Source organism: Geotrypetes seraphini, chromosome 3 (genome assembly GCF_902459505.1).
Source record: "Geotrypetes seraphini chromosome 3, aGeoSer1.1, whole genome shotgun sequence".
NCBI lineage: Eukaryota > Metazoa > Chordata > Amphibia > Gymnophiona > Dermophiidae > Geotrypetes > Geotrypetes seraphini.
This window is the reverse complement of record NC_047086.1, coordinates 185461053-185476080: the sequence shown is the minus strand read 5'-3', so window position 1 is coordinate 185476080 and position 15028 is coordinate 185461053. Positions and strand designations below refer to the sequence as shown.

General features: G+C 43.0%; 1 protein-coding gene across 4 annotated transcripts in view; it reads left to right on the top strand.

Annotated features, from left to right (window-relative positions):
• Positions 1-15028, top strand: part of MAP3K12 (mitogen-activated protein kinase kinase kinase 12) — a 304527-nt gene that overhangs the window by 196609 nt on the left and 92890 nt on the right. For all 4 annotated transcript variants that reach the window (XM_033938532.1, XM_033938529.1, XM_033938531.1 and 1 more), the window contains 2 exons: positions 9487-9670; positions 11641-11832. In XM_033938532.1, coding sequence (XP_033794423.1) covers positions 9487-9670; positions 11641-11832 — 376 coding nt within the window. The remainder of the gene's footprint in view (positions 1-9486; positions 9671-11640; positions 11833-15028) is intronic.

The window sequence follows — 15028 nt, the reverse complement described above, 5'->3', positions numbered from 1 at the left end:
TTGTGCCTAAGGGCATTTAGTGCACGCACCGGATTAGCGTGCGCTAGCCGAAAATCTACCGTCTGCTCAAAAGGAGGCGGTAGCGGCTAGCGCACACAGCAATTTAGCGCGAGCTATTCCGCGCATTAAGGCCCTAATGTGCCTTCATAAAAAGAGCCCTATATGTCATTGATATACACGTGGAGGGGCATAATCGAAAGGGACGTCTAAGTCCGTTTGCGTCCAACTCGCAAGTCGTCCAAAGTAAAAAACAGCCTATTTTCGAAAAATATGTAAAAAAAAAAATTTTTTTTTTTAATTTTCGAAAATTGTCTAATTATACGGCCTGCCGATCTGATCGTCCAAACCGCTGAATCATCCATCTTTATACCACACTTCCGTCCAACATTTCGTCCAAGTCAAAAACGCCTAGAACAAGCCCTGTTGGACGTGGGAGGGGTCTGCAAAGTGATGGACTGAACACCCAGACATGCCACCTAAATAGTGGGGTACCTTACAGGGCACTGCTATGAACTTCACAAAAAGGGTGCCTTGTCTTCTCCTCACTACAGCTCCCTAATAGGTCATGGTGAGCCCCCCAAACAACCTCCAGAATACCCTAGACCCACTTATTTACCACCCCAATAGCCCTTATGGCTACAGGAGCCACTTATATGCCAGTAGAAAAGGGTTTTGGGGGTGTATAGGGGAGTGTAGATGTTTAAGTATCAATGCAGTGATTACAGGGGCTTATGGGCATGGGTCCTCCTCTCTATGGGTCACTAACCCACCCCCAAGATGACTTAAGCTGCCTCTGTGCTGGACGACTAGGCTTTCCTATGCCAGATAGTCAGGTGATGATGGTCTGGAGGCTGAATTTTAAAGGTGTGATTCATATTTTTATGGGGGTGGGGGGGCGTCGGTGATCACTGGGGTAGTGTGTGGGGGTCTGTTTTATGTGTTTGCAGTGCTTTTCTGGTGACTTTAGTTGGGTTTTTGTGACTTAGACCATGTTTTACATGGTCTAAGTCACAACATCCAAGTTCCGTCGATCCTGGGCTGTATAACTTTCGGTTATACATGCTGTACGACTAAGTCTAAGCCGGCCCACGTCCTGCCCTCGACACTCCTCCTGAAATGCCCCGTTTAGCTTTGGTCATTCAGCGGCACTATGTAGGCCTAGGTCGTTTAGAAATACGTCTAAAACCCGTTTTTATTATCAGCACATGGACATATTTGGGAAATGTTCGTCCAAGTGCCGACTTAGGCCGGTTTTTGGACGTTTTTCTCTTTCGATTATGAGCCCCATAACTTACAGTATTCTGTAAGTTACGCATGTAAGTTTGAGCCCTGCCCAAACTCCACCCATTTGTACATCCTTCTTGCAAATACATGCCATGTATGTATTTGCAGAATAGCATTTAGCAGACTCTTGGCATTTACTTGTGTATGTGTGCAGAGCAGAGCAGTAGATCGCTGAATTGGTGGTGTTTGAAGGTTCATGGGCCCTGAAGAAGTGGTGTTTGTCCCTGAAACGATTGTTGGCCTGTTCAATTTGAACCTTTATTGATGCATGTTAGCATTTTCTTAATATAAAAAGATCTTTTTGCCAACTTTGTTTCAAGTTTAAGTTTCAAGTTTCAAGTTTATTGGTTTTTGATATACCGATCATAAAACAAATATCTGACCGGTTAACAATTTAAAAACAATTTGTTTAAAATAGGAGAGTAAGAATTAGTTATTGGTGTGTTAGGAAAGTTAGTGAAAACATATTAGACATATACAGACAGACGTGACTGTGAGGGAAAAAAAGGGAAGGCAGGGAAAAGTTACATAATATAAGAGGAAATGAGATAGAGGGGGGGGATAGGACATAAAGGGAAAGGGTGCTTGGTATAAGAGTTATGCGCAGGAATATAAGAGAAATTTGGGGCTAGAGTGAGTATATAAGAGGTTAGAAATGATTAGGATTTATTAAAGGCATCTTGGAATAGGAAAGTTTTAAGATTGGTTTTGAATTTAGTTAAATGAATTTCATCCCGAAGAAATTGAGGGAGAGAGTTCCATAGCGTAGGTGCTGTTATGGCGAAATTAGTCCTTCTTGTATAGTAGGATTCTTTTAGGGAGGGGATGAAAAGGAGTTTTTGGTCCGTAGATCGTAAGATACGGGGAGAACTTTGAGGAATTAGTAATTTGTCTAAAAATAGGGGCAGATGAGAAAGTTTGATTTTGAAGGAGAGTAGTAGGATTTTATAAATTATACGGTGTGTGACTGGGAGCCAATGAGCCTCTTTAAGAAGTGGAGTAACGTGCTCGAATTTACCTGTTTTGTAAATGAGTTTAATAGCGGTGTTTTGTATTATCTGCAAACGGCGTAGTTCTTTTTGGGGTAGTCCATTTAGTAATGAATTGCAGTAATCTAAATTGGAGATAACTAATGAGTGAATAAGGGTATTGATCGAATCGGTATTTAGGATAGAGATAAGTGAACGAATGATACGAAGTTTAAAGAAACAAGTTCTTACTATTGTACTTATGTGATCATGGAAGGTGAGATCTCTGTCTAGAGTGACGCCCAGTAATTTTATTTTAGTATCCATATGTAAGGGTGTGGATTTGATGTAGATAGTTCCAGGCAATGTTTCGGATTTTTTGATAGGAAGGAGTAAACCACAAGATTTAGAAACATTAAGTGAAAGTTTATTGGCAAATTGTTCAAATCACAAGTGTTTTTTATGCCAATAATGCAGAGGAGGTAGGGTTGGTTCAATGACCCACCATGACCTGAGGCTTTTTCTTTCATGTGAACAAATGTTCAGCGTCTGAATTGTTTATCAGTGGAGAGTTTGTTGTATTTTGTGTGTGCATGTACACGCATAAACACCATTATTCTAAACATGTACACCTGTAATGGGCAAGTACATGTTAGCACCTGTGTTACAGGCTTGCCCCATTACTGCTCCTATACAGGAATTCTCAAGCTGCTGCAGCCCTGCAGTTCCCCTAGATTCATTTTTTTACTTGCTTTGATCAATGGGCATGATTTCTTTTTCAGTAATTCCAGTGCTTTTCTATGGGCTTCATCCTAAAAATCTTCATCCTAAAAATTGAATCCCTTGTTCATCCTTCGATTTTTGTTGGGCACTTAGCCAAGTTTTCTTTTTCTTCATCATTTGCTCATCTAACTCATTACATTTTTGTCTACATTACGGCTGTGCCAAGCAGCTCAGCAGTCAATGGAAGGAACAAGGTTTCCCACATAAAAAGTCCAAGACAAAAAAGGAAAGCGTGGGAGCACACCAGTATCAGGATAACCCAAAAATACAATTATGAAATCAGGCCTCAAATGAGGATGACAAAAGTGTGTCCCAACCTAGATCAGTCTTTTGCATCCACATTTGAGAATTGATTTCATAATAAAATTGTCGGGTTATCCTGATACTGTGGTGTCCTCCCACTCTTTCTTCTTTTGTCTTCTGCCATGCAGCTCACCTGGCCAAATTTTCTCTCCCTTTGGTCATCTGTAAAAATCCAAAATCCTTGTTTGATTTTACCGTTTTGATTTCTATCACAGTATCAGAGAAACAGACTTTCCCAAGTGCAAACAAATGTCCATTTTTGATCATCACAATATTTGATAAGAATGTTTGAGATAAGGCCACAAATCTTCAAGTTGCAGTATCTCTGCAAGGATGTTACCCGGTGCAGATTAGGCCTAGAGGTTTAGGCTTATCCCTTAATTTTGCTGAGCCAATGTTAAGGTTCGCCTTAAGGACAACAGAGATACCCAAAGTGGCCTTCAACTTCTAGGTTTGAGGATGAACACAAGAGTGGAAATATGTCTTATTTGCTCAGTCCAAAGCAAGGACTCTGGGCATTCAAATAAGTAGCTGAAGAGAGTAAGCATTAAGCAAAAGCACTGCAGTTTTGGAGCTTCTCTTCAATACTTGGCTGCAAGAGCATGGATGCAAAAGAAATTCTGTGTTATCTAGAACAACTAGGTCTGAAGGTGAGCTCTTCTTCCAGGTTTAAACAGCACTGTGCTGTTCTCCAGAGCATAGGCTTTGGCCTTGACCTCTAAAGAGGCATGGAGAAACATCTCCATAAGATCAACTCCAGCATGGTCCTCAGCATTCTGTGAAGCAAGATCATTAAAACACTCATGCAGCACATTTTGCATCAAAATTCTGGCATCAGGTACTGAATGACTTGCCTTGCAGTGCCTCCCCTTCTGTAGTGAGCAAGCCATTAAGTCATTGTTGATGTAGATTTAGTACCCAAAGCCTTTTTTCAGTGCCATCTCTGCTAAGCCATTGTCAAATGGGTTCAGAGAGGGAACCCTCGTAGTCGACATTTCTCAGTCCAAACATCTAAGGACATAGCATTCAGGCTTCAGATGTCTTTGACTCTATAAGAATGACATATTTTCAGACATCCATTCAATATATTTTCTACGAGCTAGATCCTAAGGGGTCTTGAGACCTTACTTATTTTCCAGAGTAGGTTCATTCTGTAGAGGAGGAAGTCTCTTCTGTCATTCCATAGATGAGAAGATATACAGAAAGTAACATCTCCAGGAAGCTGAACAATTCCACAGGCCTCATTTACCCCCACCAGGGTATAGTAGCTGAATTTACCTTAAAAAGGCCAGAAAGGCCTTTAGTGCCCCTAGGTATGATTTTTAAGCACTGGACCTAGTACCAGCATAACCATTAGGCAGATTAAACTGTTACTTAGAGCGACAGTTGCGGGGGAGGGGGCAGCGGTAGCAAAGAGCAACTTCAACTGAGGCAAGACAATAGATCCCACCAGTCACACTAGCTCAGACAAGCATAATCACCTGGGCTATTGTTAGAAACAATGGGGTTCCTGGGGACCTCACAATTAACTGAATGAGGCACAAGGCAGAAAATTTAATCTAAGGTTCTAATACCTTTGCATTGCCCCACACCATTGTGGAAAGTTCTCAGGATTGTTTCCAGTTTCTTCTTCAAGAGAAGCAGGTGGAATCCCAGCATGCTACTGAAAACCATTGAGGAATGTGAAAAGTATCCAGTCCGCACAACCCACAGAGTCTTTGAACAGCATCAACAGCCTCCAGCATGACTGAGGGCCCTGGCTTCAGGGAAAATGTGCACGGAAGGCTCATTGATGTGCCTTGCAGTGGTGGTAATCTCTTTGAAGAAAAGATCTTGGAGGTGGTGAAACTTATGGAAGATCACCATAGTGTGCTTAAGCAGTTCCTCAACCTTTCCATTCAGAGCAAGGGATCATTGTTCCATCCCAGCTTCTGGTCTCTAACCCTCATAGCCTGGATATTGAAGGAGTCTATCTGAATGTTATATGGTTTCAAATGGCATCAGTTTGTAGTCAGGCGTGGTCTACGTGTGCCCTAGGGCATTGGTTTGGTTCTTATTTAATGGGCTCCATTTGAATCCTTGTGAGCTCAAGTAGCTGACTAGGAAGGTTGTATTTTTTGTGGTGCTTATTTCAAGTCCATAGTTAGTGAACTTCAGGCCCTAGTGATTTATCTTTATACTTTATAAGATTTCTTTCTCATTTTTTGATCCAGCAGTTTTCTCCTGCTCTGTTAGGCCTTGAGTTTAATTAGAAAGTCCTGGCCTGAAATCATTGTGACCATCTTTGGGAAAAAGTGACTAAAGTCAACAGAAACAAAAATGAGGTTTTAATAAATTCTGTCAGAACAAACAATTTGTAATACAACTGTCTAAACCCCATCATTTTATGAAAAAATAAAGTTACAGAAATTCAACATGTAACTTTTTCAGTCTGCTTTAGGGACCCATAACATGAAAAATCGGCCATTCTCAACATTTTGGATCTGCTATTTAAAGTCACCTTTTCCCAGAGACAGTCATATACTGTATAGCAGGCAAAAAAACCCTCTACAATCATGGGCCCTAAATCCAGCTACTAGGTCAGTGGTATTTACTATTTTTTTTAAATTGGGGACACTTTGAATCTAAATAAGCTGAAGGAGAGCCACCAAATGTCTTCCCATATGGGGCTATGACAGTGTGTGCCAATGATATATACCCCATCAGCTCACCTTTAAACTTTTCATTGTGGTATCCTCAAAGAGGTGGCATATATTCTATTTGTCTATTGAGGAATGTCTTGTCCTTCAAGAATAGAGATCTTCCTCCTATCCTTTCTGCCATGAGCTACCAGACCTACCAGATTTTATAACTGCACACATCCCAAGTTCCTCCCTGAGATGGTGTCAGATTTCCACCTTAATTAGCTAGTCGTCCTTCCAGTGTGTTTTCAGAGGTCACATCTCTATAAAACTGACAAAGCCCTTCATTGCCTGGTTTGCAACAGAGCTGCTGTTTCTATCCAGAGCAAACTCAAGCTTTTTGTTTCTTATTTATTTATTTATTCATTCATTCCGTTTTTTATACCGTTCTCCAAAGGGGGCTCAGAATGGTTTACATGAATTTATTCAGGTACTCAATCATTTTTTCCTGTCTTTTTAGCCACATAGAGCGGCAGATATTCAGCTGGCTACCACCTGCTCAATTAAACCTGGACATTCAGGGGCAAATTCTATAAACAGCATCCCAATTGTAGGCGGCCTACTGCTGCCTAACCAGCCAATTAAGACGCACATTTTTAAAAAAAACCAAAAAACAGCCCGAGATAGACCGCCTACATTGTAGGTGCCTGCGGTAGCCTAGGGAGGCACATAGGCCCACCTAAGCTCGCCTAAGGCTAGGTGTGGGCGTGGCTTCACCCGGAAGTGGCCTCAGGTGACCTTAGGCAGGCCTAGACAGCCCTACGCGCCTCCCTAGGCCCATGGTAGGCACCTAAAATGTAGGCCAGCAAAATGCTGGCCTACATTTCAAGCAGCCGCAGCCGCTGAGCTTATCGTGGCAAGGGATCTCCCTGCCGTGATATGTTTAGTGGCTGCGGCAACCCAACCCCCCACATGAAGACTACCAGCAGGAGGAATGTCCAGTCCCTCCTGCCAGACACCTCCCCACCCCGTAAAGTAGCCCCTCCCGATTCCCCCTTCTCCTCCACCCCCAGCCAAACCCCCAGGACTCCCCCTCACACACCCCTCCCCTGGATCCCCAGCCCACTCAGAATCCCTCTACCTTATGCTGATGGCCAGCCAGAGGCATCCTTCCTGCCTCCAGCCAGCTGGCCCTCCTTCACTCGAATGGCAGGCCTGCCCCTTCCCAGTGCATCGTGAAATGCACAATGGAGGGGCCTTAGGCCCAGGCGCTTAAGACCCCTCCCGTAAGAGGGGATGCACTGGGAGTGACCTAAGATTCCAATTGGCCAGATCCCTTAGCCCCCTCCCTGCCCCCATACAAACCTCATCTCCACTTCTTCCTGGAGCTCGGGGCCATGTCTGGAAAGCCTCCAAGCATGCTCATCAAAACCTTCCCTTGGCTTACTTATATTCTGAGCACTATGCATTATCACAGAGTATATATGCAAAATACTAATCTTGTTTAATTTTTATATTAAAATGTTTGCAAACTGAAAAAGATGAGAAATAATTATTCCAGGAATGAGAGAAAGAGCTATGCCAGACCAAGAGGGAAAGAGGAAAGGGAATGTGATCGATGCTGGACCCAAAGGGAGAGAAAGGGGAGAGAGAGAGACCAGATCAGGGCAGTGGGAGGGGGAGAGATGCTGGAGTGGAGGAAATGCTTAACCACTGAATACTAGTAAACTTAGGACAGAATTTTTCCTCTCCTAAGATAATCGGATAGCTTTCCAGGTATCGTCGCTGAATACTGACTTGCCTGGATAACTCTTGATTCTGCCCCAACTCCATCCCTGTATTATACTGTCCCTGGACCACAGTGACACAGTGGTCAGAGCAGATAATTAGTGATATTCTCCATATCATTAGTGATATTCTCTATGTATTCTGTCTATTGAGGAATGTCTTGTCCTTAAAGCATAGAGATCCTCCTATCCACTTCCCCCTTTCTGTCATGAGCTGCCAGACCTACCAGATTTTATAACTGCACACATCCCAAGTTCCTCCCTGCCTTTGAATATCTTCTCCTGGCCTGGCCATATGGTTTACCCAAACAGGAGTCTCTCCTAGTTAAAACCACAGTGAATATCGACTCCCACAGAAAATGACAGCAGATAAAAACCCTGGGACCTATCCAGTCTGCCCACCCATACCAACTACCAAGCTGTACAATCCCTTTCTCTCCCTTATAGATCTGTACTTGTCTCATACTTTATTGAATTCAGATATAGTCCTTGTCTTCTCCATCCTCCTATAGAGAGACCATTCCACTTATCAACCACTCTCTCCATAAAGAAGTATTTCCTTAGAATACTTCCAAGTCTGTTCCTTTTCACCTTCATCCTGTGCCCCTTCATTCCAGAGCTTCCTTTTAGTTGAGACTCTGCTACTGTGTATTTATGCCATGGAGGTATTTAAACATCTTTTTTCATATCTCCCCTCTCCCACTCCTAATAAGCCTGGACGGAAGCAATGACAATATACCGTTTCTAACTGGACAGCAGATCGCATCTCTTTTTGTCACATCTAGGCAGGCTTCAACTTTAGGGCATGTCAAGGCCTATAATATTAAGACCACAGCAAAGCTACTCACTCATCTAAGTTCTGTGTCCATTGTGAGTTTGTAACGTGGAGTTCAGTCCACACACTTGTTCCATTACCATCTGGTCACAGCCATTTCTATGGGATAATAGATTTGCGTAGTCAGTTCTGCGGGACCTCTTTGACATGCAGAATCCAACTTCTATCCTAGCACCAATTATGTTTAGGTTTGTCTGCCATGTTATGAAATGCAAAGAAATAAGAGAGACTGAGTAGAAAATATGACTGCTAGAGATTTTTTTTAATGGTCTTCAACAGCAAAAACAGTAAAGCAATCCTTAGTCCCCTATGTATGACTTAGTTCAGTATTTCTTAGCTCGGTCCTGGAGTACTCCCTTGCTAGTCAGGTTTTCAGGATATCCACAGTAAATATGCATGATAGAAATTTACATGTAATGGAGGCAGTGTATGCAAATCAAGTTTATGCATATTCATTGTGGATATCCTGAAAACCTGACTGGAAAGAGGGTACTCCAGGATCGAGTTGAGAAACACTGACTTAGTGGACTGTGTGTTTTTAGAGAAATCAAAGTTGCTTACTCACAGAAGTTCGCTGAACAAAGCAACCTGCCAATCATATTCTCCTCCCACCTCCATTTTAGAGTTGTATTTCCTCCCTTTCCAACCCCCCCCCCCATCAAATGTCATATAGAACAGAAGTTAGCTGCAGGATCTACCGTACATGGGCAGGGAAAGATTCCAAACAGCCATGAGACCTATGTGACTGGTGAACTGTTGTCTTCAGAAAACAAGTGGCAGAAGTAAGAATGTGTTTGACAGAAGTCACTTTAAGGGGTCATATTTATAAAATAATTTTCCAGTACTCCTCCATTTTGGAGCTGATTTGTATCTCCTTCAGGCTCATCTTAATCTCTGGCTCACAGATACCTGGGAAGTGCCCTTTGAAGAGATCATGGACTTGCAGTGGGTGGGCAGTGGAGCTCAGGGAGCTGTCTTCCTAGGCCAATTCCACGGAGAGGAAGTGGCAGTGAAGAAAGTGAGGGACATGAAGGAAACGGACATTAAGCACCTTCGGAAACTGAAGCACCCCAACATTATCACCTTCAAGTGAGTACTGAAACCTGCGCCTCAAAATGACCACTTCATAATAATCATGGAGCCTTTACCGCAGCATGTTTCTCCAATTTAGCAATTGGCATGCCTATTGCTGAAGGACCCATATCATCTGTCGGGTGAGGGTGGGAGTCAGATCTTGGTGCAGGGAGAGGTCTAGGTCTAATATTTTGATGGAGTGTGCATGGCTGTGGTGAGTTGAGGGGGGAAGCCAGGTCTTATGAGTTGGTGTGGGGAGGAGGTCTGAGTCTGGTGTTTTGATGGAGTATGCATGCCTCTGGTGAACTGGAGGAGGCGAGGGGTTCATGCCACTAGTGAGTACTGAGGGGATAGAGCCAGGTCTCGTGCTTGGTATGAGAGAAGTGCCCAGGTGTTAAGTGTGTGTGGTGGGGGCGGTACAGGGAGATCTGTCTCTCATGTCTTGGTAAAGGACTGCTCTGGAGCAGGAGGTCTTCTGGACTTCATGCTTTGGTGCTTTTTTATTATTTACGAGAACTGTTGTGCTGGAAGCTTGGAGTGACTCACGCTGTGATGGGAATTAATTCAGTGAACGAGAGAAGCAGAGGCGGGCAGGAGAGGGAGTGTTACTGCAGAGGCAGAGAAGGTATTCCAGGAATAGCAGACAGGGCGTAAATCTGTACCGATGCGCAGCCTCAGCTCTGTGCAGACTTAAATTGGTTTAGTTTTAGTGTCCTCCTGATGCCTCTTAATTCAGTCATAGTGGCAGGTGGATGGGGCCTTTCCTAACACTCACTGCTTCTATGAAGGAACTTCCTCTTGCGCCTTTAAACTAGCTGTACTTTCTAAATTGCTCAAAATATCATTTTGCCTGTTTCCTGCCTCTGTTTTTTTCAAATTTTATTCATAGGCCTTTATTATTATTTAGGTTTTATTTGGGGGGAGGGGGCAGCCAGATTTCCCCCCACCTCCCGCTCATTTGGGCTTCCAGTTCAGTCACAGCAGGTTTGTGCTAGGGCTGTGAGTCCTCCCCTGTCTTTATAATCCGTTCCAATTCAGTCCAACCATCTAAGCAATAGTCCTTAGCTGAGGGTCATAAACTTTTAACTTGCTCGAGTACCCTGCTAATGTGAACCTTAAGTCAACCACTAGTTGTCTCCACTGAGCAATTTCTGAGAGCCTCTCCTTCCCTCCACCCCCCAAGGAGGGACTGCGAACCCTGCTTCAGCATCCTCAGCTGACTCAAGGAGCAGAAACCAGGTTCAGGAAGCAAACCCAAGCATGGAACACAACCTGCATGGAGTTGGATGAAGATCAGCCCTTCAGTTGACTGTGCCGTATTCATGTTTTACATGTGTGTGTGACATCTTCTTGAGGCTCTGATGAACATCTGTTCTTTAGTTATCCATACTATATTAATTCTTTACATGTTTTAGAATGACGACTGCGTGGGGCTTAGATAATTCTCTTCAGCTGTTTTCCAGCCTTGTGTGTCAGCGTGACAGCTCCATAAGACCCTGATGAAAATCTGCTCTTCAGCTGTCATGTTGTATTCTTATTTTACATGTGTCAGTATGAGGCCTGCATGGGTTCAGATTCAGATGGCAATCAGCACAACAGCACCCAACGTATTTACATTTGCAAGAGTAGAAGTGGATAAGCAGGAAAGCTGTGAAAATCTTATATCCCACCATGAATTATTTTGTGTATTTTAATTGCCAACTGGATATCTAAAAGTATTATTTTTTCTAATTGTTTCTGTTGCTTACAGAGATGAGCTTTAACTTTGTGGGCTGGGAACGGCTGTTACTGATAGCTTACTAATGACAGCCAGACGGGAAGGCATACGGAGAGAGGCTGAGAAGGGGGGGAACCGAAGTCAAAGATAGAATTAGAGCTTTTGATGCATAAAAATGACACTGGCTGTGGTGGGGGACTCCTGGAGTGGCGCTTTAAGTTTGGCCTGTTAGTGCTACAAAATGATTTATGCCTTTTCTTTCTCGCAGGGGAGTCTGCACCCAGGCTCCGTGCTACTGTATCATCATGGAGTTCTGCGCCCAGGGCCAGCTCTATGAGGTGCTGCGGGCGGGCAGGAAGATCACTCCTTCGCTCCTGGTTGACTGGTCTATGGGCATCGCAGGTGGCATGAATTACCTGCATTTGCACAAGATCATTCATCGAGATCTCAAGTCACCCAAGTAAGGATCAGCAGTATTGCCTTGAGGGCCTTCTGTATGTAGGGTTGCTACCTCATCTGGGTAGGGTTACCATATTTCTTCCTGCAAAAGAAGAGAACATGTGGCCCCTCCCCTACACAGGCCTCTTCTCTCCTTCCCTGAGCTCAGGGTCACGTCTGGAGGACCACCCGGCATGCGTGGACATGACATGATGATGTCACACACGTGCGTATATGTGGATGCCCTCCAGGCACAGCCCCAAGCTCCTGAACTTGGACAAACTGCCAGCTTTTTGAAAAACCACCTGGACATGTCTGGGTAAATCCGGACATATGGCGACCCTACGTCTGGGTCTACTTGAACAGGCTGATCCCAACCTGGTTTGGCCCATTGCATTGAGTTCTAGTTCTTACGGAGTCGATATTGGCCGGTTAAGTGCCAAAATTTAACTGGCCAGGTTAATTGCCTAAATAGGACCACATAAATGTCAGTCCTATTCTTTATGCAGTAACCTATAGCCAACTCTGCAAATCTGGAAATTCAGTGCTGTTGCCTGGACATAGCCCAGCATTGAATTTCCAGATTTAGCATAGACAACAGTCAACAAAATGCTGATCACTGCCAGCTGAATATCAGACCCTACATTTCTAGGAGAAGTAGGATGTCAATCAAACATGTGCATACATCAGAGGGAACAAAAGCAAAACTGAAACAGCCTGTAGTTGGATGCCATTGTAGTGAAACAATTTCAGCAGACCTACAATAGCACAGAACTCCAAGGAGTAGTGCTTTAGTTTAGTTTATTTGGCTTGATATACCACTGTTTGAAGTAAGCCAGTTCAGTGGTTTACATTCAAAAATAAAACCAAATGGTAAAAGTAAGGAAAATAAGAGAAAAACAAAGTTACATCTGTAAATACAGAGGAGATCCCGTGCCAACCATGACAGCAGATTCTCCATATATACCAAGCGCATCGTTGAAAAATGCTTTTAAGCTTATTTTAAATCTTATGTAAGAGACTATCTGTTAGTTTAGTCCTGGCTTTCACAACTGAGGTGCTCTGCCAGTGGGTCTTATTGCTGTTCTGGAGTCTAGGATCTTCTTCCTCTGTTCTGCTTCTCCAGGACAAAACAATTTTTCTCACTGTAGCTTTTAGTAGGAAAGGGGGGGGGGTGAGATTTGATAGGCTGCCTCTCTGAGGTTACAATGCAAGCGATTTTATATATCACATAGAAGTATTTATTTTGTACTGAGGGCAAGGGAAAGGGAACTTGTATACTGCCTTTGGCATGTCAGAGCAGTTGGCACAGGAGGAGCAGCGCTGGGATTTGATCTCATGACCCCTAAGTGCAGAGGCAGCAGCTTAACCAGGGAGCCACAGCTCTTCCTAAGGGCTAGATAACTTGTACAAATTGTGAATCAAACCCAGTTCCTGTCACACTTATGGTCACTGCATTAACCGTTAGGCTACTTCTCCACTCCCTTACTTATTAAGCAGTACATTTAAGAGTCTGGAGATCTTGCTCCACAAAACCTGGCTTAGGAGGGATGCTAATTGCTGTCATGGTATGTACAAAACTGACCCAAGGGAGGCTGATACAGTAATGTTGCTGCCCCCTGGAAACAGTGACCCAGTGCCTTTATTAGTGGAAGATGTATGAAATGAATATTTCAGGATTAAATGAATGTTGAAATGTATCTTTTTCTTTTTTTGCATTTAAAATAAGCAAATTACAAAAAAATTTAATCTTTCTTGGTACAACAAGTTCCATAAACAGACAATAAAAGGTAAAAAAGAAAAACACCAAAAGAGTTTTAGTTGTACTTATGCTAGCTCACAACCTGGGGACCGCGAATAGAAAAATCTAGAAAAAGTTAGACAAAAAGGAAAATGATTATATTATAAGAAAAGGACAGGTAACAACCTTTATTTTCCTAAGACCCTAAATAGTTAAGCTCTGGAACATGTTGCCAGAGGTTGTGGTAAGAGTGGTTTCTTGTTTGTATACATTCATAAAACCAATAAAGATATTTGGAAAAAAAAAAAAAGAGCGGTTAATGTAGCTGGTTTTAAGAAAGGTTTGGACAATTTCCTGGAGGAAATGTCTATAGTCTGTTATTGAGAAAGACATGGAGGAAGCCACTGCTTGTCCTGGATCGGTGGCATGGAATATTGCTACTTCTTGGGTTTTGACCAGATTCTAGGGACCTGTATTGGCCACCGTGAGAACGGGCTACTGGGCTTGATAGACCATTGGTCTGACCCAGTAAGGCTATTCTTATGTTCTTATCTTCCATTTAAGACACAGGTCCTTTACCTTCCAAAAAGAATTGCAGCTGAGATGGCTCAAAAAAATATATCTAGTTTCTTGCAATCTCACTAAACATTTACAAGGATAGCACAACTGAAATGTGCCCAAAGCCAAAATTCACTGGCATAAAGCAATAAAATGCTTCCTTCTGCTCTGTGTCCATCTAGAGACATTAGGGAAGATAAAAACCTTACCCCCCCTAAAGTTACAGTCCACCTTCTTGAAAAATAGACACATTTATCCTAAGAAATACAAAAGATACAAATATAGTAGAAACATAGAAACATGACAGCAGATAAAGGCCAAATGGCCCATCTAGTCTGCCCATCCGCAGTAACCTTTATCTCTTTCTCTCTCCGAGAGATCCCACGTGCCTATCCCAAGCCCTCTTGAATTCAGACACAGTCTATTTCCACCACCTCTTCTGGGCGACTGTTCCAAGCATCTACCATCCTTTCTGTAAAAAAGTATTTCCTCAGATAACTCCGGAGCCTATCATCTCATAACTTCATCCTATGCCCTCACATTGCAGAGTTTCCTTTCAAATGAAAGACTCAACTCATGTACATTTACATTATGTAGGTATTTAAATGTCTCATGGGGTATCTCCACCACTAGGCTAATAACAATTTTTTTGCTGATTATATTTATATCTTGTTATTGCAATTTGGATTTAAATGTCTCTGTCATATCTCCCCTCTCCCGCCTTTCCTCCAAACTATACAGATTGAGATCTTTAAGTCTGTCCCCATAAGCCTTATCACGAAGACCACATACCATTTTAGTAGCCTTCCTCTGGACCGACTCCATCCTTTTTATATCTTTTTGAAGGTGTAGCCTCCAGAATTGTACACCATATTCTAAATCAGTTCTCACCAGAGTCTTATACAGGGCATCAATATCT